General features: G+C 44.1%; 1 protein-coding gene across 3 annotated transcripts in view; it reads left to right on the top strand.

Annotated features, from left to right (window-relative positions):
- CSK (C-terminal Src kinase) overlaps window positions 1-25355 on the top strand; it is a 507465-nt gene that overhangs the window by 128232 nt on the left and 353878 nt on the right. For all 3 annotated transcript variants that reach the window (XM_069222133.1, XM_069222134.1, XM_069222135.1), the window contains exons 4-5: window positions 14732-14807; window positions 17666-17779. In XM_069222133.1, coding sequence (XP_069078234.1) covers window positions 14793-14807; window positions 17666-17779 — 129 coding nt within the window. In that variant the 5' untranslated portion in view covers window positions 14732-14792. The remainder of the gene's footprint in view (window positions 1-14731; window positions 14808-17665; window positions 17780-25355) is intronic.

The following is a 25355-nucleotide window of genomic DNA, read 5'->3' on the forward strand; positions in this document are numbered from 1 at the left end:
AATCCCCTTTACGCTTCTTATCCATGAACCATTAAAACCACTAGCCCTCACTTCTATCAATCCGTGAACTCTGGAAAAACACCCTTATTACCTCTTAAGCCTACCCCTTAAGCTGACCCTTTACTAAACCCGTAACTACCCCTTAATGTTACTAATCCCTGAACCCTTACCACTTTCCATCCTCTTCCCTGAAACTTATTACCCATTAATGCTACCTTTCCCTAAACACAAAAAGCCCTTACTTAATTTTTTTAGCCTTCCCTCAAATCCTAAAAAAAAAAATCCTAACCACCCCTTAACACTTAACCTTTCTTGAACCCTAAAATCACCCTACTATCCTTTTACGCAGCTTATCCATGAACCCCAAACCCCCCTAACCAGGCCTTAATGATCCCTTTCCCTGAATCTTAAACCATACTACCCATTAATTCTACCCTTTCCTGAACCCTTATTCGGCATTCAATACCCTTTGACATTGCCAATCCCTGAACCCTTCCAACTTTTAAGTACCCCTTAACTCTACCCTTCCCCGAATCTTAAAACCTTACTAGCCCAGTGCTTCCCTCCCAACCTCACTGTAAAAGGTCCACTCTAGTTTAGCACAAGGTTTCCCTTTGCTCCCAGTACAGTAACCATTGCTGTATAAGGCACAACATTAAAAATTGTTTTTTGTTTGGGTGGGGGGGGTTTGAGGCTATCAGACAGCACAGCTGGTTTTGAAAAGCACATTGCTTACCATTGGCTTTGTGGTCTGTAATTGGCATCTGCTTGCTTTCTATTTGCTGGCTTTTTCTTTTAAGCTGTCCAGCATGTCTTTGTTCATCCATTGGAGCATAGCTTGTTTACCATTATTCCTTGTATTCTTCCACAAGTGCTCCCTTTCTGTTGCCAGGCCTTTAAATCTTGCCCTGATCTTGACACATTTGGTGTGCATTCAAAGACTGAGGTCAAATGTCAGACTCTGTCTTCTGAGGGAGCTTGTTTACTTTTCTTCCCATGACTTCAGATTGAGAGGATTTGTGTGTCGCTGTTGCTGGATACTGGGGTTGTTACAAGTAAGGGTTTTATCTAGCACACAACACTTTACTCCACGCTCTGCACTTTACTCCACGCTCTGCACTTTACTCCACTCCACAACATTTTACTCCACGCTAGGCCACTCCACACTGTCACACCATTCTGACACTTTATTTCACTCTACGGCCCTTCACTCCACTCCATTCTACAGCCCTTGACTTCACTTCACTCTACATCCCTTCACTTGACTGTACGTCCCTTCACTTCACTTCATTCCACTCTTCGGCCCTCCACTCCACTCTACGGCCCTCCACTCTTGCCCCAACTCTAACCTTTAGTCATGCTGAACAGCAGCTACCTTTGCGTACATTACGGCTGAAACACACTGGCAAAGCCAATAGCTCTTGCATAGGTGAGACCTATTGGCTTTGCTAGTGCTTAGTCTACTGTTTCAGTAGATGACATTTTTGACAGCTTGCTTGCAATCTGCTTTTTCCCATAATATATTAACTGCAAACCTGATAGCAGAAGTGTGAGAGTTGGCCGGAAGTGCCACAAAATTCTTTGGGTGTGAGTGTGGGAGAGATGAGCACACTGGATTCTCTGCGGATTCACTTTGTGCTATCACATAACTGTGATTAATTATGGTAGAGACTGACTGATTGGAGTGTTGTGTGTGACACCATGTGTGTTTGATAATGGGAGGGACTGGATTGTCTGTGTGTGTACTTATGTGTGTGAGTGTATATATTATATGTATGAAAATAGAGATGTAGAAATATATATATAATGTTTGATGGCATGTGTAGCTGCAGATACACATGCTATGCATAGCTCTTCTGACATCTAGTGTTAAGCTCAGAGGGTTACAAGTTGTTTTTCTTCGAAGAAGTCTTTTCGGAGTCACAGGATCGAATGACTCCTCCTCTCGGTTACAGTGCGCATGGGCATAGACTCCATTGTTAAATTGTTTTCTTTCTGTTGTCTGGTTCGGACGTGTTTCCTTCACTCTGAGATTTCAAATCAGAAATCTTAGAAAACTCAGTTAATCGTCGGTATTGTTGCAATCACATTCCATCTAGCCTCGAACCGATAGTACCATCGGAATATAAATTTCGCCCTTTTGGGAACGTGCGCCCGACTCTGGCCTGTTCGGGCGTACCTGGTTTGTAATTTGTGTCTTTCTCCAGACCACCAAGAAGAGGATTGTGAGGCCTGTCGATCGTTTTGATCCAAGAAGACCTTGAGAGATCGGAGAGCCCGAAGATTAGAGATGGTGTTGAAAAGTACAGAGCATCTCGACGTCATGGAAGAATAACAGGCGCAGACAGTCTCCATCCAAGACACCGACTCTGAGCAAGAATCGGAAGACGATAGGCCTATCACTGCTTGCCAACACGTGAGAACGTCTGCCCCTAAGCCCACATACAAAAAAAGCACCGAAGGCTTTGGGTACACCACTGCTGGAAGGCCATGGTTCGACCTGGAAAAGACTGTCATCAACCGACCTTCGGATTCGGCACCGAAAAAGGACACTCCTCCGTCCACTTCGGAGTCAAGCAAGTCGGTAAAAAGTTCTGCCTCGGACTCCAGTAAGTGTCCTCACTCCTCAAAGTAGAAACAGCCGACTTCATTTTCGGAACCGAAGAAAGCCTCTTACACAGAGGGACAAGTACTTTCGAGCCGACGCAAGCAACCCTTGAAGCCAATGCAAGAATCTTACAGACCTTCTGATGAGGACACTGAGATTCAGCCTATACTGGAAGTTATGGATAAGAGACAATCCAGAATTCATATATACAAAGAATAGCAGAATTATTACTGCACCTCCTTTGAAAACTAAAAGAAAGCTGGCTTTTCAAGTGGAATTAGACTCTGTTCAACTACAAGCAAAAATCCAAAAGCAAAATAAGAAACCACCACCTGTTCCTTCTTCTCCTCCTCATTCTCCATAGCTTTCTTTTTCACCACCACACAGTCCACCACCGTTGCCTTCAACAACGCACTCGCAATACTCTCATGGAGATTCAGTGGATCCTTGAGTCTATATGACCCAGATTCTATACCAGATAATGATCCTGACCTATACTCCTCCAAGCCTTCTCCACCAGAGGACACTACTGCGTACACTCCGGTAATTTCAAGGGCAGCTGCTTATCATGGGGGTGCTTATGCATACTGAGCCCCTAGAGGAAGAGTTCTTGTTCAGTACCCTGTCTTCCACTCACTCTAGATTTCTGATGGATACAACTACCTGTGGATTCCTCACCTTATGAATTCGTCCTTGCGTCAGCATCCGACGGAAAGACTTCTTCCTAGCTGGCCACGTTGACGAGGACGTCATAATGGCACGGCTCCACGTGACTCCGTCTGACGTCAACGTGCCAATAAGAGGTCCTCGTTGGTGTACTGACGTCAGTTTTCCTTTTTTCCGTGCCTTCGACGCCAACGGTTTTTCTTCCTGGCTCGTTGTTAACTGTAACAATTTTTGGTGGTTACAATGTCACCTCCAAAAAAGTCCGGTTTCAAGCCGTGTAGAGAATGCGGGGGTTGGATGTCAGTGACCGTCCCCCACTCGGACTGTATTTGGTGCCTTAGTTCGGAGCATGATGTGGAAGGTTGCTCTTCGTGTCAGAGCATGAATCCAAAAGCTCTGAAGGAGCGTGAGGCGAAGCTCTTCTTGGCTAAAGCTAAGAAGAAGGGCCATAAAAAGGATTCCTCCCATGCTTCTCCCAAAAGGCATAAGAAGCGGCGTCATCATGACTCTCCGCGCCGTCATGACTCTCCGCGCCGTTCGGAGCGGAGCCGATGGAGGTCGAGGTCTCGATCACGACGCCAGAAGACATGGGAGATGAGTCCTACTGTCACGCCTCAGCCTGAGAGTCCGGAGTTGTCGCCGGCACCTTCTGTTTTTGAGGTCGTTCAACGTAGCCCTCAGATTTCGCCGGCGTCAAGGGAGCCTGATGTTCAGCAGACATCTGCACAACAGTACCCGGCTTTCCCGGCTCCAGGGACGGATCCGGCCGCATTTTTTAATGCGATGTATGCAGTCTTCCAATCCATGGCCCCTGCTGGTGCACCGGCGGGTCCCACGGGGCCATTGGCGTTTAATTTGGGCTTGCCGGCGTCGTACAGGGCTGCTCCATTCATGCCCTTCTCTTTGTCGACGCCGGCCCTAGAGACACATCTTTGATCTCGGAGAAAGGCATTGAGACTTCTGGAAGAGGAGGGATATAGACAGCTGGAGGAAGGCGAGATCGAGCCTTCAGATGAGTTCCAGGGTCTTGCCACTGCAAGTGGTTTGGATACTTCCCCGGAGTGGGACATTGCGTCTCCGGGGAGTTTACTGAAGAGGCCGCTTCCTTCCATACAGTGGTGAGGAAGGCAGCTGAGTACCTGGATTTGCCTTTGTCTGTGGCGGAGGTAAAAATTAACCTGCTCACAGAGCTACTACATCCCTCTTCGTCCAGTGCTGACCCTTTGCTGCCTTTCAATGAGGCTTTGACTGAGCCTGTTTTGGACTTGTGGAAGAAGCCAGTGACAACTCCTGCTGTGAATAGGGCAGTGGCGAGAAGACATAGAGGTGCTCCAGGAGATCCGTTTTTTCTGTCACGGCATCCAACTCTGGAAAGCTTGGTAGTTCAGGCGTCATGTTCTGCGAAGACTGCTCCTTGGACATTCCCTGGAGTCCCAACTGATAGGGAGTCCAAGAGGATGGAACAGTCTTCAAAGAAGATCTTTTCATCTTGCAGCATGGCGCTTAAAGCTACTAATTCTACCTGCGTGCTGGGCAGATATGTCCACGCCCTTATGGACTCCGCTAAAGAAATGGCGAAGGAACTACCACAGGAGATGCAGAAATCGTTTGGGTCCCTTTTTATGGATGCGCAGGCTGCTGCACAGCAGATTATACAATCTGGCCTGGATACCTCGGATTCCATAGCCAGGGTTATGGGAACATCTGTGGCTACTAGGAGGCATGCCTGGCTAAGGTCCTCTGGATTTTCTTCAGATGTTCAATCCACCTTGATGGATCTTCCATTTGATGGGGAAAAGTTGTTTGGGGACAACTCTGCCCTTGAACGGTTTAAGGACTGTCGGGCGACAGCTAAGTCCCTGGGATTACAGACCTCTACTACAACGCCTTATAGACCTTTTCGCAGGTTTTGGGGGTTCATTCGAGGTTCTGCCTTTTGGAAGTCACAGTCTTACGCCCAGCAACCTGCCAATCCGCCCTATCGTGCCTTTAGAGGGTGGGGTAGGGCTAGAGGTCCAGCCCAGCAGCTCTCTTCTTCTTCATCCTCCTCAGGTGGACAACAGCAGAAGCAGCCCTAGTTTTCCCCACTTTATCATCCATACTTCTCCTGTAGAGGGAAGATTGAGTCTTTTTCTGCAGAAATGGAAGTCAATTACAACAGACTCGTGGGTGCTAGGAATTGTAGAAAAGGGCTATGCTCTCCCCTTTCAGGAGTTCCCTCCTCCCTCCCCCCCCGTCCCTCCTTTTGTTCAGAAGACCATCTTCTGTTGTTGCAACAGGAGGTTATAACCATGTTGGCAAAGGGCGCAATAGAGTTGGTGCCATTGCAGGAAAGGGGTCAGGGGTGTTATTCAAGATATTTCCTGATTCCCAAAGTGGATGGTTGATTACGGCCGATCCTAGACTTGAGGATTTTGAATTTGTTCCTCAAGCAGGAAAAATTAAAAATGCTGACCCTAGCGCAGGTGCTATTGGCGTTGAACGAAGGAGACTGGATGGTGTCTGTCGACTTGCAGGACGCATACTTCCGATAATCAAGTCGCACAGGAAGTATCTCCGATTTGTGGTCGGAACGCAACACTACCAGTTTGCTGTCCTTCCGTTTGGACTTACTTCAGAACCTCAGGTTTTCATGAAGGTGATGTCAGTTGTTGCAGCACATCTCAGAAGGAGGGAAGTAGCGGTTTTTCCCTACCTGGACGATTGGTTGATCAAAGCCAAGTCTCCAGAGCTTGTGTTGTCTCATCTGCGAATGACAACCCACTTGTTGTTCGATCTGGGTTTTTCTGTAAATGTGCCCAAATCTCACCTGGAGCCCTCTCAACGCCTCCTGTACATAGGGGCAGTACCGGACACAACAATGTTTCGGGTCTACCCCCCGCCTCAGCGGGTTCGGGACATTCAGGTGCTGATTCCGTTGTTTCAAGTTGGAGCGGCAGTTCCAGTCCTCAAGGTCTTATGCCTGCTAGGTCTGTTTGCTTCTTGCATTCTGTTGGTCACTCACGCTAGCTGGCATATGAGGGCTCTTCAGTGGTGCCTCCGCAGGCAGTGGTTCCAACACAAAGGAGATCTCAGGGATTCAGTAAAGATCTCCAAGGACGCTGTAGCGGATCTTCTTTGGTGGGCAGAGGACAGCAACCTTTCCGAAGGAAAACCGTTTTCACTGCCGCACTCCATCGAACTCAACGGGTGCTCCTCGAAACCTAAACAGGGTCTCGATCAGAGGCTTATCAGGGCCTCATCTTTTCACCCTACGACCACTGGATCATTAAACACCTACTTTCATCTGTTTTTACTGCGCAAGACCAACTTACCTTAACATCGTTTTTTTCGTTACTCATTACACTGGCTGGACAGCCCAGCCTTGATGAAGTCACCTGAGTGACGAAACACGTGTTGGCTGTATCTCGAAGATGACATAAACCTATGGCAAACTGTGCCTACGAATAAAGACACTGTGCTACACCAACTTGGGATCATCAAATTTTTCACCGCTTCCTGAATCTTACTACCAGGGACACTTTTCCTCAATACGAATCTGGACTTTACATTTGTGTGCCGTGGTCATTTTGCATTTGATGTCATTGTGTACCTTGGTACACAATTTTTTGTGCCCACTAGGGTAGTAGGGCACCCGACCACTTGGCACCGGTTTCCCACTTCATTGACTGTGTTCTACTATACTAGTTGTTACCTTACGGAGGTGCGGCATCTTTCACCCTTACTACCTTATGTTCTTTTGCTTCTGGCCTTGCGTTTTCACTGCCTCCTCCAGTGGCCACAGTGATATCGGATGCTTCCACTCTAGGGTGGGGAGCTCATCTGGGGGACCTGGAGATCAAGGGTCATTGGTCTCCAGCGAAACAGATGTTGCATATCAATCTGTTGGAATTGCGGGCAGTACGTTTGGCGCTCAAGGCCTTCCTCCCTTCCCTTCGCAGTCAGTCAGTTCAGGTCCTGACGGTCAACACTACAGCGATGTGATCTATAAACAAGCAGGGAGGAGTAGGGTCATACCTTCTCTGTAGAGAAGCTCTGCGGCTCTGGTCCTGGGCTCAGGACCATCAGATTTGCTTAATAGCTAATCATTTGGCCGGAGTACTGAATGTACGTGCGGACGGTCTCAGTCGTCACTTCTCAATAGATCACGAGTGGCGTCTCCATCCAGATCTAGTCCTCCACATCTTCGGGATGTGGGGTACTCCTCAGGTGGATCTATTCGCCACTCGAGAGAACGCGCATTGCCCGTTGTTCTGCAGCCTCCAGTATCCGTTGCAAGGAGCAATGGGGGATGCGTTTCAGATGTCCTGGAGCGGCCAGTTGCTTTACGCGTTTCCCCCCATACCCTTGATTCCTCGAGTTCTGAGGAAGATTCGTCAAGACCGGGCCCAAGTCATCTTAGTGGCTCCGGACTGGCCGAGAAGATCTGCTTCAACTCTCTCAGTGCCCTCCGCTCCATCTCCCTCTCAGGGCAGACCTCCTCTCACAATCGCAGGGGCAGGTTCTACACCCCCACCTCCAGAGCCTGCACCTTCATGCCTGGAGATTGAACGGGGCAACCTGAGTTCTTTTTTTTCTCCCACCGGATGTAGTGGATGTTATTCTCTCGTCCAGGCGACACTCCACTAAATCTATTTATGCCAGTAGGTGGGCAAAATTTGTGCTTTGGTGTGGAGAGAACCAAAAAGATCCCTTGAAGGCCCACCTTTCAGATATTCTTTTGTTTGCTCTTAGTTTGGCAAGGAAAGGCTGTGCGGTAGCTACAGTTAAGGGATATTTGGCAGCTCTGTCGGCGTTTCTTTGCCTTCCGGACCAGCCATCTATATTTAAGTCTCCAATTGTAAATAGGTTTCTTAAGGGTTTGGTGAATAGGTTTCCACCTACACCCTTTCAGATGCCTCAGTGGGACTTGAATCTTGTATTGACGTTCTTGATGGGTTCGCCTTTCGAGCCCATGCATTCATGTCCATTGAGATATTTGGTCTTGAAGACTGTTTTCTTAATTGCAATCACATCTGCTAGGAGAGTTGGAGAGCTTCAAGCACTTTCCGTTAAGCCCCCATTTACTATGTTTTTCCCTGATAAAGTGGTACTACAAACCAGGGCTGCTTTTCTGCCGAAAGTTGTCACCCCTTTTCATATAGGGCAGTCTATTACCCTACCTGCGTTCTACCCTCCTCCTCACCCTTCTAAAGATGAAGAGGGGCTCATAGGTTGGACCCTAAGAGGGCCCTCAGTTTCTACCTGGAGAGGACTAAGGACTTTCGCCTAGATGATCCACTGTTAGTTGGGTATGTTGGACAGCGAAAGGGCAGAGCGGTCCAGAAACAAACTCTCTCCAGGTGGGTCATCTTGTGTATTAAGATTTGTTACTCTCTGGCGAAAAAAGTCCCTCCTGAAGGTATCAGGGCCCATTCTACTAGGGCTAAGTCTGTATCCTCGGCCCTAGCAAGAGGAGTTCCGTTAATAGATATATGTAAAGCGGCAACTTGGGCGTCCCTCCATACCTTCGTAAAACATTATTGTTTAGACTCTGAAGTGAGGAGGGACGGTCATTTTGCTCGTTTGGTATTGCAAGATTTCTTGGTGTAATCAGGCGGGCACCCACCACTGAGTGCGGTACTGCTTGGGACTCTATTCATAAGGTGAGGAATCCACAGGTAGTTGTATCCATCAGAAGAACAAGTTACTTACCTTCGGTAACGCTTTTTCTGGTGGATACACTAGCTACCTGTGGATTCCTCACGGTCCCTCCCGCCTCCCCGTTGCCTGCCTGATTTCACCCTTATCTTGCAGTATTTAGAGTAATGTTTTTATATATATATATATTTGTATATACATGTATTTAAGGTAATTATGTGAATATATGGGTTCAATGGCAAGATTTTTGTGTTTGTATATATTTATATATATCTATTTTCATGGTTTTTTTGATGGCTCGGTTATCACCTGTTCGCCTTAAAGGCACGAAAAAAATGAGGTGAAACTGACGTCAGTACGCCGAGGAGGACCTCTTATTGGCACGTTGATGTCAGATGGAGTCACGTGGAGCCGTGCCATTATGATGTCCTCGTCGACGTGGACAGCTAGGAAGAAGACTTTCCGTCGGATGCTGACGCAAGGACGAATTCATAAGGTGAGGAATCCACAGGTAGCTAGTGTATCCACCAGAAAAAGCGTTACCGAAGGTAAGTAACTTGTTCATCAGTGCCTTCCCATGTTGCGTGGAATGGTCAAACTTGCAGACCTAATTTTTTGTGAGCCAGTTAAAGCTATATTAATTACTCCACGCTTTGACAAAAAGTACAAACCTGCTCCGACCGATCCAGACTACATCACACACCAAGTTCCTCCAGATTCAGTGGTGGTGAGTGCGGCTAGAAAAAGGGCTAATAGCCATTCCTCAGGGGATGTTCCTCCACCTGATAAGGGAGAGTAGGAAGTTTGATGCTGCTGGCGTAAGAGTGGCCACGCAAGCAGCCAATCAATGACGAATTGTGAATTCTCAAGCACTTCTGGCCAGACATGATAGAGCCCACTGGGATGAGATGCAAGAACTCCTACAGCACCTCCCAAAAGAGCATTAAAAGAGCACAACAGATCGTAGAAGAGGGACAAGTCGATACGACTATAGAAAAGCTGAGAAAAGACTCAGACACTGCCAAAGCAATGGGAGCACTATACACAACACCGTATAGAGGCTCCTTTCGTAGGCAACAATTTAGAGGAGGATTCAAACCTCAATCCTCTACCTCCCAGGCAAAGCAGGGACAACAGCAACAATATCGGAGAGGAGAATTTAGGGGGGGTCTTATAGAGGCCAATACTTCAGAAACAGAGGTAAATTCCAAACCTCAAAACAAGCCACTACAACATCCAAACAGTGACTTATTTCCTGTCCCTCAGCCCCACACATCACCTGTGGGGGGAAGACTACAGCCATTCCACTCTCATTGGCACAGTATCACTACAGACAATTGGGTACTATCAATTTTCCGCAATGGCTATCTCCACACCTCCAAACATCCCACCACGTTACCACAAATTACTATTACTAAAACAAGCAATAGAATTGGTCCCACATTATCAACAAGGAACAGGGGTATATTCACTATACTTCCTTATTCCCAAAAAAGATGGCACTCCAAGGCCCATCTTAGACCTCAGGTCTCTCAATCTATACACCCTGTCAAAACACTTTCACGTGGTAACTCTGCAGGATGTCATTCCACTACTACAAAAACAGGATTACATGACTGCTTTAGACCTCAAAGATGCGCATTTCCATATACCCATCCATCCAGCTTACAGAAAATACCTCTGGTTCATCATAGCAGGAAAACATTAACAGTTCAAAGTTTTGCCGTTCGGCATAACAACTCCAAGAGTTTTCACAAAATGTCCAGCAGTAGTAGCAGCCTACTTAAGAAGACAACACATTCATGTATTTCCATATCTAGACGATTGGCTGATAAAATCAAGACATTTTACACAATGCCAACAACACACTCAGTACGTAATAGAAACCCTACATACAGTAGGGTTCACTTTAAATTACCAGAAATCTCACCTTCAACCAGCACAAGTACAACCTTATCTAGGTGCTATTTTAAATACACAAAAGCCCTAGCATATTCAAATACTCAAAGGATACAAGCTTTCCAAGATCTCATACTACACATACAGCCAAATCAACAATACACTGTAAGATTTATCATGAAGATTCTAGGGATGATGGCATCTTGCAAAGCCATAGTTCCACATGCAAGACTCAAAATGAGGCCTTTACAACAATACCTCTCACAACAATGCTCTCAGTCAACTTCAAGATCTAGTGTTGATGGACCGCCAAACGTACACGTCCCTTCAATGGTGGAATCTCTGCAATCTAATGAAGGGGCAGTCATTTCAAGACCCTGTGCCTCAGACCACAATAACAACAGACGCATCAATGAGAGGTTGGGGAGCTTATCTCAACAATCATACCATTCAAGGGGAATAGGATCCCAAACAAACAATTTCACATAAACCATCTAGAATAATTGGCTGTATTTCTTGCTCTAAAAGCATTTCAACCCCTTCTCAAACACAAGATTGTTCATATAAAAACAGACAACATGACAACCATGTATTACCTCAAAAAACAGGGCGGGACACATTCATCTCAACTGTCCCTACTAGCCTAGACAATATGGAAATGGACAATTCACAGTCACATTCATCTCTTTTGAATACATTCCAGGAATACACAGGAAACACACAAATGGGAAATTCGCTTCCGAGTACTTCAAAAGTACTTTCACAAGTAGGGAACACCAGAAATAGACCTATTCGCAACAAACAAAAATGCAAAATGCCAAAACTTCGCATATAGACACCCACATCCCCTATGAAAGGGCAATACTCTATGGATCAATTGTTCAGGGATATTTGCTCATGCTTTTCCCCCTCTCACACTCCTTCCCTTTCTGGTAAACAAACTATATCAGACATCTCTGACCATGAAACTCATAGCTCCAACATGGGCATGTCCGCATCGGTACACAACACTCCTAGGTAATACCTCATTCCAAACTCCCAAACGGACCAGATTTGTTAACACAAAACAAAGGTCAAATCAGGCATCCAAACTCCAGTGCTCTCAATTTTGCGATTTGGCTCTTGAAGTCATAGAATTTGGATACCTAAAACTTCCATCGGAATGTATGGAAGTGCTCAAGCAGGCACGTAAACCTACTACGAGACAATGTTACGCTAACAAATGGAAAAGATTTGTTTAGTACTGTCAATCTAAAAATACTGATCCACTTACAGCATCAATATAAGATATTGTATGCTGCTTACTTCATTTGCAAAAATCTAATTTAGCTTTCTCATCCATCATAATTAACCTTACTGCAATATCTGCATACTTCCAAACTATTAAACACACTTCTCTATTCTGAGTTCCTGTTATTAAAGCCTTCAGGAAGGATTAAAACGCATTATTCCACCTAGAACACCGCCTGTTCCTTATTTGAATCTAAATATCGTACTTACCAGACTCATGGGCCCACCTTTTGAACCCATGCACTCTTGTCAAATTCAATTTTTATCATGGAAGGTTGCCTTCCTCATAGCTATTACTTCATTACGAAGAATTAGTGAAATACAAGCATTCACTCTTGAGGAACCTTTTTCCAAGTACCCAAACATAAAATTGTACTTAGAACAAATCACACATTTCTACCAAACGTAGTATCTCCTTTTCACATCAACCAAACAGTGGAATAGCCAGTCTTCTTTCCACAGCCTGACTCAGTTGCAGAAAGAGCTCTTCATACTCTAGATCTCAAAAGAGCTCTTATGTACTATATAGATAGAACTAAATATTTTAGGAAAACAAAACAACTTTTTGTTGCTTTTCAGCAACCACATAAAGGCAATCCTATCGCTAAACAAGTCTTAGCAAGATGGATTGTTAGATGCATACAAACATGTTACATTAAAGCAAAAAGACAACTTTTGATTACACCTAGAGCACATTCTACAAGAAAGAAAGGTGCGTCAATGGCATTTTTAGGAAACATACCAATGGCTGATCTATGTAAAGCTGCCACATGGTCTACTCCTCATACATTTACAAAACACTATTGTGTTGCTGTTTTCTCACAGCAACAGGCCACTGTGAGACAAGCAGTCTTATGAACACTATTTCAAACAACTTCAACTCCTACAGTCTAGCCACTACTATGTTTTGGGAGGACTAACTGCTTTATAGTCTGTGCATAGCATGTGTATCTGCAGCTACACATGCCATTGAATATGAAAATATATATATGTGTGTGTGTGTGTGTGTATATATATATATGCATATATATATATATATATATATATATTAGAAGATTTATGTCTATAGATGTAGCTATATATACGTGTAGATATTGATATAGAGATGGATACATATAGAGGTATAGCTATATAGAGATATAGATGTTCACTTAAAGAAACAAAGATTAAAGTGATTATTATAGTTAGGTGAAAATGTAGGTTTAAATGTAACATTTTAAACTGATAAAAACAGAATAAGAAATGCATCTGTTCATTCATGTCACTATAACGCGCATCCTCACCATGTTGTCATCAATGATGTCATTGCAGATGCCATCTGTGATGTTATTAATTAGGTCATAAAACATATCATCACTGATGTAATATGTGAGATCATAAACGCTACATGGCAAGGCTGCGAATTATAGTATTTTAGATGTAAACTGACATTTTCACCAGCTCTACCGTCACTCTAACCTTTGATTTTTCCAATAAATTTCTGAGTTTTTAAAAATTTGTATTAAATGTAAAGTAACATTATTACTGTACATAACTATGCCAACTGCCTGCTCTTCAGGGCAGCACATGGCCTTTCGCTCTGCGTGGGTTTCCGCAGGGCCATTGCCCTTACATAGCCAACCCACCACAGACACTCGTCTCCTCCCCTTTATTTTAAAATTGTTTTCCGATCCAGCTGGACTCTTGCAGGGACCAGGTCAGCCCCGGCACTCCAGCAAGGTTTTCAGAGAGCAGGAGAGTCCCACTAATTGTGGCAACTCAAAATGTTTTTTTCTTTTTTTTAATAACATTTGGCTGCCTGGGAACCACACACTAGACTCATGGGGGTCAAAGTATCCTTATCTGCCCGCTTACACCTAATCTTTATTTCTCTAATTTTGGGAAGCGGGGATTGAGTTTCTATCTTTTGACAACCTCGGCCCCCATTGATGGATCACCTCGAAACCTTCAATGAAGGAGCTTAAATGATTGAACTTCTGTTTTAGAAAGATTCAAAAACATTCAGCAAAAGTGTTCCATAGTTATTAATAAACTGAAAAATGCTCTTCTTATAGTAACTAGGCCCAGAGTGTGCCACTGTGTAATATAGATAATCTCTGATTTAACGACTAGGAGAGCTAACACTAGGAGAGCTAACATGATTTGAACACTGGACTCACTGTAATTTACCTGAGAAACTGTCTGAATAGGTACCTTAGTGATGATTTTAGTGGAATAGACTAATTAGGGAATCTTGTTGCCTGAATTTGATAGTACTGCAAGAAAACATTGGCTGATAAATTAATATTGGTTAATCCCTTTGATTGCTTTCTGTGTATGATAGGAGAAACAAATTGATTACCGTGAAATGTACGGTAAAAGAGGAACACAATGATATTTATCACGTCTTATAAATTGCTAACAATGAGTAGTGTGAGTTTCTGTAATAATAGTAAATAACACCCTCCCTTCTGGGTACTGGGCCATAATGGTAAAACCTTCTCTGCACAGTTCTGGTAAATGGTAAAAGAACTGGGAAAGTACATTTTAAAGGACGTCTGGCTTACTGTCAACTGCTGTACTATTAACTGAGCTGTCTCCCCCGTAGTAGATCCAAAGATTGATTACTACTACCTCTTTTTCCCACAGGTCTGATGGTACCGCATGAAGCAACACTTCTTTTCTAAGACGTTCTTGAGCTCTTCCCATTATGTCTACAGTACAGGTACGCTTATAACAGCTTTTGTAGATCTCATATATGCCCAAAACCTCCTTTGAATACACCGGTTTCATGTATTCATGCACGTCTCTTTCAGCTTAGCTGGTGGTATGTAAGGGCGGAAATGCAAACATGTATGGGAATTCTCTTTTCTACTCTGAGCTGGTAGGCTGAGTGGGATTCAGTTTTAATATTTTATATTATTCTTATTATGATTTGCCAGCTACCAATTAATTTGAAGTGGTTCAACCACTTTCAGGTCCCATCAAATTTAATATTCCATAACAAAGTAACACTCATGTCAACAAAAACTTTGGCTTATTTTCTTTCATCTTTCATCTTATTTTCTTTCATCATTTGTAAACTTTAAATCACAAGTAGTTTAACCTACCCTACAGGGTTCAGATCTCGAAGGGAACTGCAAAAGACCTGCAATGATGGCAGACATACCATGAATGGGTCATCCATAGACCCCGTTCCCTTCCCGAGCCAAACTACAGGGTTCAGATCTCGAAGGGAACTGCAAAAGACCTGCAATGATGGCAGACATACCATGAATGGGTCATCCATAGACCCCTCTCCCTTCCCGAGCCAAACTACAGGGTTCAGATCTCGAAGGGAACTGCAAAAGACCTGCAATTATGGCAGACATACCATGAATGGGTCATCCATAGACCCCGCTCCCTTCCCGAGCCAAACCAAAGAGTTTCGGGGTCGATGATCAACTCTTTATAGGTTACATTACAGCTCCTGCCCTGAGTTTTAAGAAGCTCAGGGCCGACTGAAACAGTTTATCCTTATAGCTGTGGATTGGGCCTGGAGGGTATGGCTTCCACATCTCTTCAGCCAGAACATTTGCCTTCCGGTCTGACTACCTTTTTGGGAGGACCTCCAGTTTAAGCAACACAGGAGGGTTGTGCGCCCAAATCTCCACAACCTACACTCCTGTGCATGGAGATTAAGCCGTGACACCTTATTGCCATTTGAGGTACTGGGTGTCGTCTTGTCAGCCAGATGTCCCTCAATGAAATCCATTTTCGTTGGACACTGCAAGAAGTTTGTGGTCTTGTGTGGGACTCATCTTTTTGTTTTGTGTTTACCCACCAAGGTCTTGCAGTTGTCACAGGGTTTTATATCAGCGAGTTAGACTTTACTTAGATTGCTTGGCTGATGTGATAAACAATTATGATGTGCTTTCTGATAGGTTTAACTCATGTATCATCCAAACCTTTCATCATGCCACAGTGTCCCGCTCGCTTGGGTCCTCACATTTGTTATGTACACTCCATTTGAGCCAATGCATAGTTTATTTCTGCAGCTCCTATCAGTCAAAACTATCTTGTTTTTTTCAAATTAGTTATGTGTACACCATGAGAGCACTGTGCATCCTCCTGGGGTATCCTCTCTGCACCATTTTCTTTCCAAACAAATTGGTACCGAGGACCTGTGATGCCTTCCTGCCAAGTACTGTTGGCCTTTCATGTCAGACATTGTCCTTGCCAGCCTTCTTGGCTCTGCTACACATCTTCATCAGTGTAACCTGAAAAGAGCCTTGGGCTTTTATACTGATTGCTCAAGGGCCTGCTGCTGGACAACCAGCTCTTTGTTGATTTTAATAGGCCTAAGAAAGGCAGAAGAAGACTTTGAGGTGGGTAGTCGTTTGTATAAAGATATATTATGAGTTGGACAGAAAAAAGCCCCCTGCAACGTCTCATGCTTATTCCACCACAACCAAAGCTGCAACACATGCACTGGCAATGGTAGTTCCTGTCTTGGACAGCTGTTAGATGCAACATAGACATTGGTACATATGTTCACAAAGTATTTCTGCCTTAAAACCCAAGTCCGCTGAGAGGGTCACTTTGCTGTCTCATTCCTGCTAGACATTTTGGTTTAAGTCCATTCCTCAGACCTTCTGTAAGTACTGCTATGGTATCTGTTCTAAAGGTGACACATCTGTTGTTATAAGTATACATCAGAACAACAATTTACTTATCTTCGGTAAAGCTGTTTCTGGTGGAAGTGCAGATTCTTGACTGCGTTCCCTCCTCTCCTTTCTGTTGTGGAGGGCACAGCGTAATAAAGCCTGTCACCTACAACTTGTTTTCAGTGTTCCACTTCTTAGTCATGGAAGTAGAGATATTTTTCAACTTAAGTTAGCCTGCTGGGGTTCCAGCTGTATGCAGGACTCGATCATTGTAGAGCCACTATGGGTCACCAGTTGTGCCAACTATCCTTGTTGGGAAAATATTCCTGATCCCGTCTGACAATTGGGGTTAGTCTAAAAATGAGATCTGCTTTTATGTAGAGCAACCACCAAAAAGAGCATTACCGAAGGTAAGTAACGTGTTCATTAGATTCAGTCCTTGTTCCTGTGGGTCCCTTCCAGGCTGCATAAATACCATTCATAAAAATAAAATGACTTGATAATATAAGAACTAAGACTAATGATCATCATTCATTTTGAAACTTTTGAACTATCATAATTTCTTTTAAAATATTTCTAAAATATTGCACTGCATCAGAGTTCTTTTCTATAGTGGTCATTTTCAAATACAAAAATAAGTATTTTGCTTAAAAGAAAAAAAAGTTAGTAGGCTACCATTAATTATTCTTATTCTTATTCACCCATTGGTGGCCACACTGACAAAATCCACTTTGGATTCCACTAGGACTGCAAGTCCCGATAATTTGAAGAAGTATTTATTTATTCTTTTACAGTTTTTTTTAATTTATTTTTTAATACTGTTACAAGCTGCTGGCAGGAGCCTCAGGGTGTCTATTTGCTTAAATTTCACTGTTAAGTGATCAGCTTATTGATCTTACACTTACCTCTTTCTTCCTATCTGGAACCTCCACTACAGCCTGCTTGGCCCATGGGTACAGAATGCATTGCCAAGTACAACTTCTCAGCGACAGCGGACCAGGATCTCCCGTTTAGCAAAGGAGATGTTCTCACCATCATTACTGTAACCAAGGTAAATCCTCACCTGTATTTCGCCCAGGCTGTCTTTGTTGTTGTCTGTGGGTCAGTATACACAGTTATGCTTTCTTTTTCTCTTTGATAAGTCAGTGAACCTCCTATAGTATTGTATTTAGCGAGATCCAATTAAAGGCATGCGTTTTATTCTGATGCTTTGAATACTTTTTTTTTTTACACTTATGTTTTATTGAATTTTCAATGCAGATCTTGATACAATAATTCTGTAATTTCAATAATAGGATTTAGTCGATCCGCATTAACATGTTACAATCAAAAACACAAAGAAAAAAAACAACTTCGGTCTGGTTACATCTCACAATATATATGTGTTCTGCGATGAACAGCCGAGTCATAAAATATAATATTTGTATTATTTATCAATTCAACAACTTCACAGCGTTCTTCTCTTATGTTACATATTATGTTTGTGATGGTAGGAACTCCTGGGTTGGTATCTGTTGTGATATATTGTGCGACTGTGTTGTTATTGATAACTTATTGTTTACCCATCTTGCACTATTTCCTGTGTTATCTAATAAATTATGGGTGTGGATGTGCTCTCCCCTGGCATATCCCTAAATCGCCTGCCTCCCCACGCATATTCCTTCATTCCTCCTCTGTCGATTATAGAATCGGTGTAGATGTGCTTGTGTTAAGAGTGCTTCGTGCGTCTATTTTCCATGTGATATTAGCAGTGGTTGTGGTCCTCCTTTTCCCTGGTTCTATGATCTCGTCCAGTTCATGGTAGCCGCTCATCGTTTTTGGCCTCTAGTTTAATTACCAGTATTTTCCAGGTTTCACAACCTGTATGTAATTGGCCCTTCTCTGATAGCTTTCATAATACTTGGTATTCCATGCGAGTCCAGCACAATGTCAGGGCTCGCCATGCTTTCAAATCTGGTGCTCTAGGTGCTTTCCAGTTCATAGCTATCAATCTTTTATACATTACGTATGCTAAATCTGCAAACTTATGTAAATGTCTGTGTTTCTTTTCCCTCGCTCTCACCCCCAGCAGGCAGGATTTGGGATCTACTACAAATGTATGGCCTGGCAGTTCTGAAACTTCCTCTACCACTCCACTCCCCTTTCACCTGAACACACTCTCAAACCATATGGTAGAAGTGAGCCAATGGGGCATCACATCGAGGACAAACTGGGTCAGATCCAGGGAACATGCGTTTAAGCCTAGATGGCGATAAGTATGTCTGGTGTGTGTAGTTGAATTGAGTGTAGCGAAATATAGGATTTCTCGATTTCCCTCGAGTATGGTATAGTGCTTTCAACAAGTCTTCCCGCTATATCTGAGTCGGCAGGACTGTGTTCCATCTGTCTCTTACATTCTCCAGCTTAGGTTCGGGAGGTTTGTTCAACATTTTATATAAGTTTGTTACAACTTTTATTTGAGTATCATATTGCAGCATATGATGTAGTGTGGGGGAGATCTCTGGTTCTCGGTCGCCCGCCATCCATGTCTTTTTAATTAAGTGACATATGGCATAGTAAGTAATAAATTTCCCTGGGCTCACTGATGTGAGGGCTTTTATGGATTCAAATGACATTAATATCCCTTCCTCGAAACAATCTCCTACCGTCAGAATTCCCGCCTCCGTCCAGGCTGTAAGCGAGTGTGTTCCGGCCATGTTTGCCCAGCCAGGAATCATTCCCAAGGAGAGAAGTGGAGAGTAGGGATATCCTCTGCGATCTTTTTGTATGTATCGCTTCCAACACTCGTGTGCTGCTATCATTAGTAAGTTGTCATGTGCCCTTTTCACTATTTTCTTTGTTAGCCATGTAACCAGTGGTACTCCGTGCAATTGCGCTATCATCCATGCAGATTCTGCCAGTGTGGGTCTATGTATCCAGTTCAGTATCCACTGTAACTGTGCAGCAGCAAAATAAAGTTCGAAATTGGCGTACCCAGTCCACCCTCATTAATTGGGCGATGCAGTGTGGTAAGTGCTACTCGTGTCCTGCCCCCTCCCCATATAAGTCTCAGTAGAACTGAGTTTAATTCCGGGAAAAACTTTTAGGGACTTTGTCTGGTAATGCCACAAAGTAATATAAAAGCAGGGGCAGCAGCAGCATGTTCGCCACCCTACCCAGCGGTGACAATGGTAGTGTACACCAGAAGCGCAGTGACCCTTTCATAGAATTCAGTGCGCGCCCTAGGTTCCCATCTTTGAGATCCCCGACTTTGTGGTAGATGTAAATCCCTAGGTATTTAAATGTATCCAAACACCACTTCAGCCGTCCTCTGGGGGTATTCTCCCTTCTCTCCGGAGGCCAGACAGACCATGGAAACACACAAGATTTTTCCCAGTTTACCACCAATCCTGATATTTCCCCATATTCAGACAATAGGGAGATCACTGAAGGTATCACCTCATACCCCTTTCGCACAAATACCAAGGCATCATCTGAATATAGTGATATTATATGGTGTGATCCACTTCTAAGTATTCCCCAACTTTCTGCCATTGCTCGTAAACGAGCCACTAGTGGCTCCATCGCTGTAGTGAATAATAAGGGAGATAGGGGGCATCCCTGTCCTGTGCCTCTGCTAATCGGGAAACTGTTGGATATAATACCTCCCGTTTTCACGCTAGCTTGGGGTTTGGCGTAGAATGTCTGTACCCATTGTATGTAGTTGGGGCCAAATCCCATTCCCTGCATTGTGGCAAACAGGAAGTCCCATCCTAATGTATCGAATGCCTTTTCAATATCTAATGATAATACAACGTTATCATACGCTTCCGGAGGGGTATCTCCCATAACACTCAACAGCCTGCGGATGTTTAAGAATGCATTACGTTTTGGAATAAATCCATTTTGATCCTCGTGTATTAAGGTATGCATAATGGGAGCTATCCTATTAGCCAGTATTTTACCTAGGATTTTACAATCGAGATTTAGCAGCGAGAATGCTCTATATGATTTAACGTCTGTGGGGGTCACGGCCTTGCTTAGGGAGCACTACTATCATTGCCTCTCTCTGTGTTGGAGGCAGTAGCTTACAAGTCCATGCCTCCTCAAATACTTTCAACAAGTGAGATTTTAAGTATTTCGAGCACATGGTGTAATATTCTATAGGCAAACCATCTATTGCTGGTGCCTTGTTCTTAGACATCTGCGTTAGGACTAACTCCAATTCTTCCATTCTTAGAGGAGCTTCCAGCATCTCCTTATCTGCTTGTGACAACTGTGCCAAGGGTGCCTCTGCTAGGAAAGACCCCAATTGTTGGGCAGTACACATTGTGCATCCAGTATATAGGTTTGTGTAATAGTCCTTGAGCACCCCATTAATCTCTTCTTGAGTATTGACCATTTTGCCCCCCCTCTAGCCGTATAGTGCCTATGGGGGGGGTCTGCTGTCCGTTCTCACAAAGGAGCCACACCAGCAGCCTACCTGATCTGTCTCCCTCTGATTGTAAGCGCATCAGATGATAATTGTGATCGTGTCGGCGGAGTCGTATGTCCGCTTCAGTGTATTTTGTGCGCGCCTCTTTTAGCTCTGAGTACGGTGACCTATATGGTGCCACTGCAATTTTTAATACCCTCAATTCGTTTTCCAATTTGCTGATCTCCGCATGAAGAGTACGCCTCACTCCCCAGGTAGATGAGACCATGCCCTCTAACGACAGCCTTATGCGCATCCCACTCTATCACTCTTGTGTCTGTGATGTCCTTATTTATTTTCCAGTATTGTCTCACTTTTGTGTTCAATTCTTCTACGAACCCCTGGACCTGGAGAGCCTCTACCTGCAGCCGACAGGTAGGGATTACTGAGCGTCTTCTGCCCCAGTTTAGGGATAATTTCAGCGGTGAGCTGACAGTGTTTTGGCTAGGTATTCTATCCTTTTAATCAGTGAGCATATGTCAAGGGTTCCCCATACTATATCTATTCTGGTATGTACTTTGTGGGGTATTGAGTAGAATTAATATTCCCTTTGCTCTGGGTTTTGCATGCGCCATATATCGTATAATCTCATGTCGCCCACCCATGCCAACAATGGGTTTATGGCGTTTTCTATTTCAGTCCTCTCGGGGGTATATTTGACCTATCCAGTGACACATCTGGTGTACTATTAAAGTGTCCACCCCATATGACCGGGGCTTCGGGGTTTACTAATAATGCTGGTGTGAGTGTGCCCAGAAACTCCGCTATCGCACCATTAGGGACATAGATCCCTATTATCGTGAGTTGTCTCCCATCTAGTTGTCCCTCTATTACCACGTATGTACCCCATTGATCTATCCTGTGTGTGGTTTGGACATAGGGGACCCCACCTGCTATCCACACCAGTACTCCTCTGGCGTAAGCTGAGTAGGTTGTGCCTATAATCTGTCCTCTCCATTTCCCCCGTATCTCTCGTAGGTCAGCCTCTAGTAGATGTGTCTCTTGTAGAATGGCAATATGTATTCCCTGACGTCTGAGGCGGGCATGTACTCGAAATCTTTTGCTTGGCGTCCCCAATCCCCTTACATTCCACGTGACTATATTATAGTAATGTGTAGCGTGGCTTGCAGTTTGAGCCATGCGTCATTGTGTAGCACCCATACATATGTCGCACCCAAGTGTTCAATTCCCAGCCGGATCCATCCCATCACTTTCCAGTTTATAATTGAGACTAACAGCTGCAGCGCTGTACTTTGTGTTCTATCCTGACCCGAAAAATGCAAATTAACACGCTCCCACCCGCCCCACTTTGAATACTTTGGTCATGTGACATTGTTTATAAAGTCAGTGTTTCTAAACATTTTCTAGTCATTTTAAAGCAAGTGGAACTTCTGATATCTATCTGCTGAACGAACATGAGGTGCTAATATTATCTCTGTTTGAAAATTATAAGAGAACAAGGTGTTCAGGTTTTCTGGATCTGGGCTGGCTTCATTGGACTGTGACCTTTGGGGATCTTGTATTACTCTCTTCCATAAACTACCTTCCCAGTATTTGCGTATCTGACCAGCTTGTATGGAATAGTCGCTTAACATCTGTATGGTTGCCCTTCAGAACTTAATAGAGTTTGGCCAGTTTCCTAACATGGATTAATATCAATTGTCTCTGTGGATCTAATCAGTGGTTTATCCCAGCACAGGATTGATTTTTTGTCAATTCTAGATGTATATCACCTCTACTGTCATAGCCTGAACACTCAAAATAATCAAAATCATAGCAGAAAATAGTAAAAATGGAACTTGAATCTCACTGTTCTATATCAAGGCGTTAGGCGATTAAATTATGGGGAGATGGTAATGCCGATAGCCTAGCCCAACTTTTATTGCCTGAGATCCAGTTGTGTTCTTACTTGCTCCCCCGTTCCCCTCTTTTATCTATCATGGAACTCTACGTCGTTAGGGCTGAGTGAGCCCTTAGCGCTGTAGTGGGTCTTTGGTGGCTACATCCACCCTTTTTATCGCACAATTCAGAAGAGACGCTACAGCCATCTGTGTGCAGTTGGTGCGCTAAAGGCAAGCCTATCTGCTCCTCTTTGTCTTGACTGCACCAGGACCCCTTGTCAGTTTGCCCTATCTTCTAAACCAAATCTGTTCATCGAAAATCCTTCAGGCATTAAACCCGAAAGGTAAGTGTCCTCACAGCAGTGTGTGTTTGTGTGTACTTGCATATCCACAAGGCTGTAGATCCCCTCCCCTCACACTTTGCTCACTCTTTCCTCAATCTTACTAAATTAATATTCTACTCACTTTGCAGGTCACACTCTGGACCTCATGTATACTAATTGTCAGCTGATCGTAGGGCCATCAATTTGACTTTTCTACCCACCTCCATAAGCCTCAAACCAAACCCCACAGAGCTTGGAGTAGCACCCCTTTAAGATATCAAACTGCGCCTTGTTGAGTATTCCTTCCCCCTTAATAGTGAATATTTCTACAAATGCTGAGACCTTTTCCTTTAACAGATGTATATCTTTATCACATGACAAAATATCCTGAAACGGTTGTCTCCTAGCTCTTTCTGGTCTAATGAAAGTTTAAAGACAAAAAAAGTAGCCGTAAAGATCTAGATCACGTAGTGTGCCGAAATCATGATCCAACAGCAAAGGTAATTTGTAATTCCACCTTAAATTACTGAAAGGTAGTTCAGAAAATCAGAGCGGACTTTTTTGTCAAAATTATTTCCTTTGCTCCTAATGTGCGAGGTGAGGCTTCTACAGTGGTAAAATCCTTTCTATTGCCTTCAGCTTGCAGTCAGAAGATTACTCCCTACCAAGATCTGTGCGATTATTTGGCTAGATATTCAAGGCATGTGTGACTGTAGATACATGTGCTTTGCATACTTCTGCCATCTAAAAAATGGGTCTGGATGTGTGCAAATTGTTTTTTCTTCGAATAAGTCTTTCGAGCCATGAGATAGTGACTCTTCCTCTTGGTTATAATGCACATTGACATCAACCTCTTTGTTGGATTGTTTTCTTTCCATCGTCTGGTTTGTACATCTGTGTATATGCTCCAGTTCCAGACTGGTGGTACTCTAATGACTCCTGCTTTACCCTTGTCAGTATTGTTTTCAATCTTGCTGCCTTATTCTGCATATTGAGGAATAGCTACATCTATCATAGGGTCAACGTGCTTTGACTGTGGCCCCTCAGGGCCTTGTCCTCAGGGGCCATCTTCCTCATTCTCCCTGAGTTTCTCCAGAGAATACCCTACTTGTGATGGAACGGATGCCCTTCTGGTTCTGCCACTCGCTGTCACAAGAAATGTCCTCGAACAGACTTACATCAAGTCTGGAACCCCTGTTTATCCCTAGAACACAGACCGGTAATTGTGATGCTAGTCGATCTTTCTGTTCTAAGAAAACTCTACCAGATTGTGTAGCACGCTGTCTCTAAATACAGAGAAGCATCGAAGACACTTTCCACATCTTCGGCCATGAAGAAGTCTGTGAAAGAGAACAACGCCCAAAGGCATCGCTGTTGATGATGAGGCGTTTTGTCCAGAGGGCAGTTCCGACTAGGATCTCTAAGTCGACGCCAGAGATGTGTGGAGATACATTGGCTCAACAGTCTGTGTGTGCTGTTTCTCCTCTGACTCAGCACAGTGTTGGGCACTCTGAGAGATACATGGCCCCTTCTGATCAAGAGGCCCTTGGTCCACCACTGCCCTCTAGCCATGGTCTGTATTGAGTGACTGTCTCGGATGCCCTGCCCTCCCGCTAGATGCCGAAACACCAACTGAAACTGATGCCTTCAGCATAGAGCACATTGCGTGCAAGCTAACTGTTGGTGCCGAGCCGACTGCCAACGTCCACCCCATCTACTGAGTGGAACTTCATTGGCAGAACACAAACATGGCTTGGATCTGAAAACTTCGAAGCCTGCTCTGAAACCTGATTCCGGCAAGACCATTGAGCCTATCTTTTACAAGCTGCAGGAGAAGTTGGATGCTCGACAGAAGCAAATCCATATTTAGCCTCCTACTGGCCATATTCCTGCAAACCTTGCGGCCTCCATTTCCCCACAATCTAAAAGACAATTGTCTTTCCAGGAGACCCTGGATTCTCCATTACCACTGAAACAGAGGAAAAAAAGGGACGAAGCAACTAGGACTTT

Source organism: Pleurodeles waltl, chromosome 3_1 (genome assembly GCF_031143425.1).
Source record: "Pleurodeles waltl isolate 20211129_DDA chromosome 3_1, aPleWal1.hap1.20221129, whole genome shotgun sequence".
NCBI lineage: Eukaryota > Metazoa > Chordata > Amphibia > Caudata > Salamandridae > Pleurodeles > Pleurodeles waltl.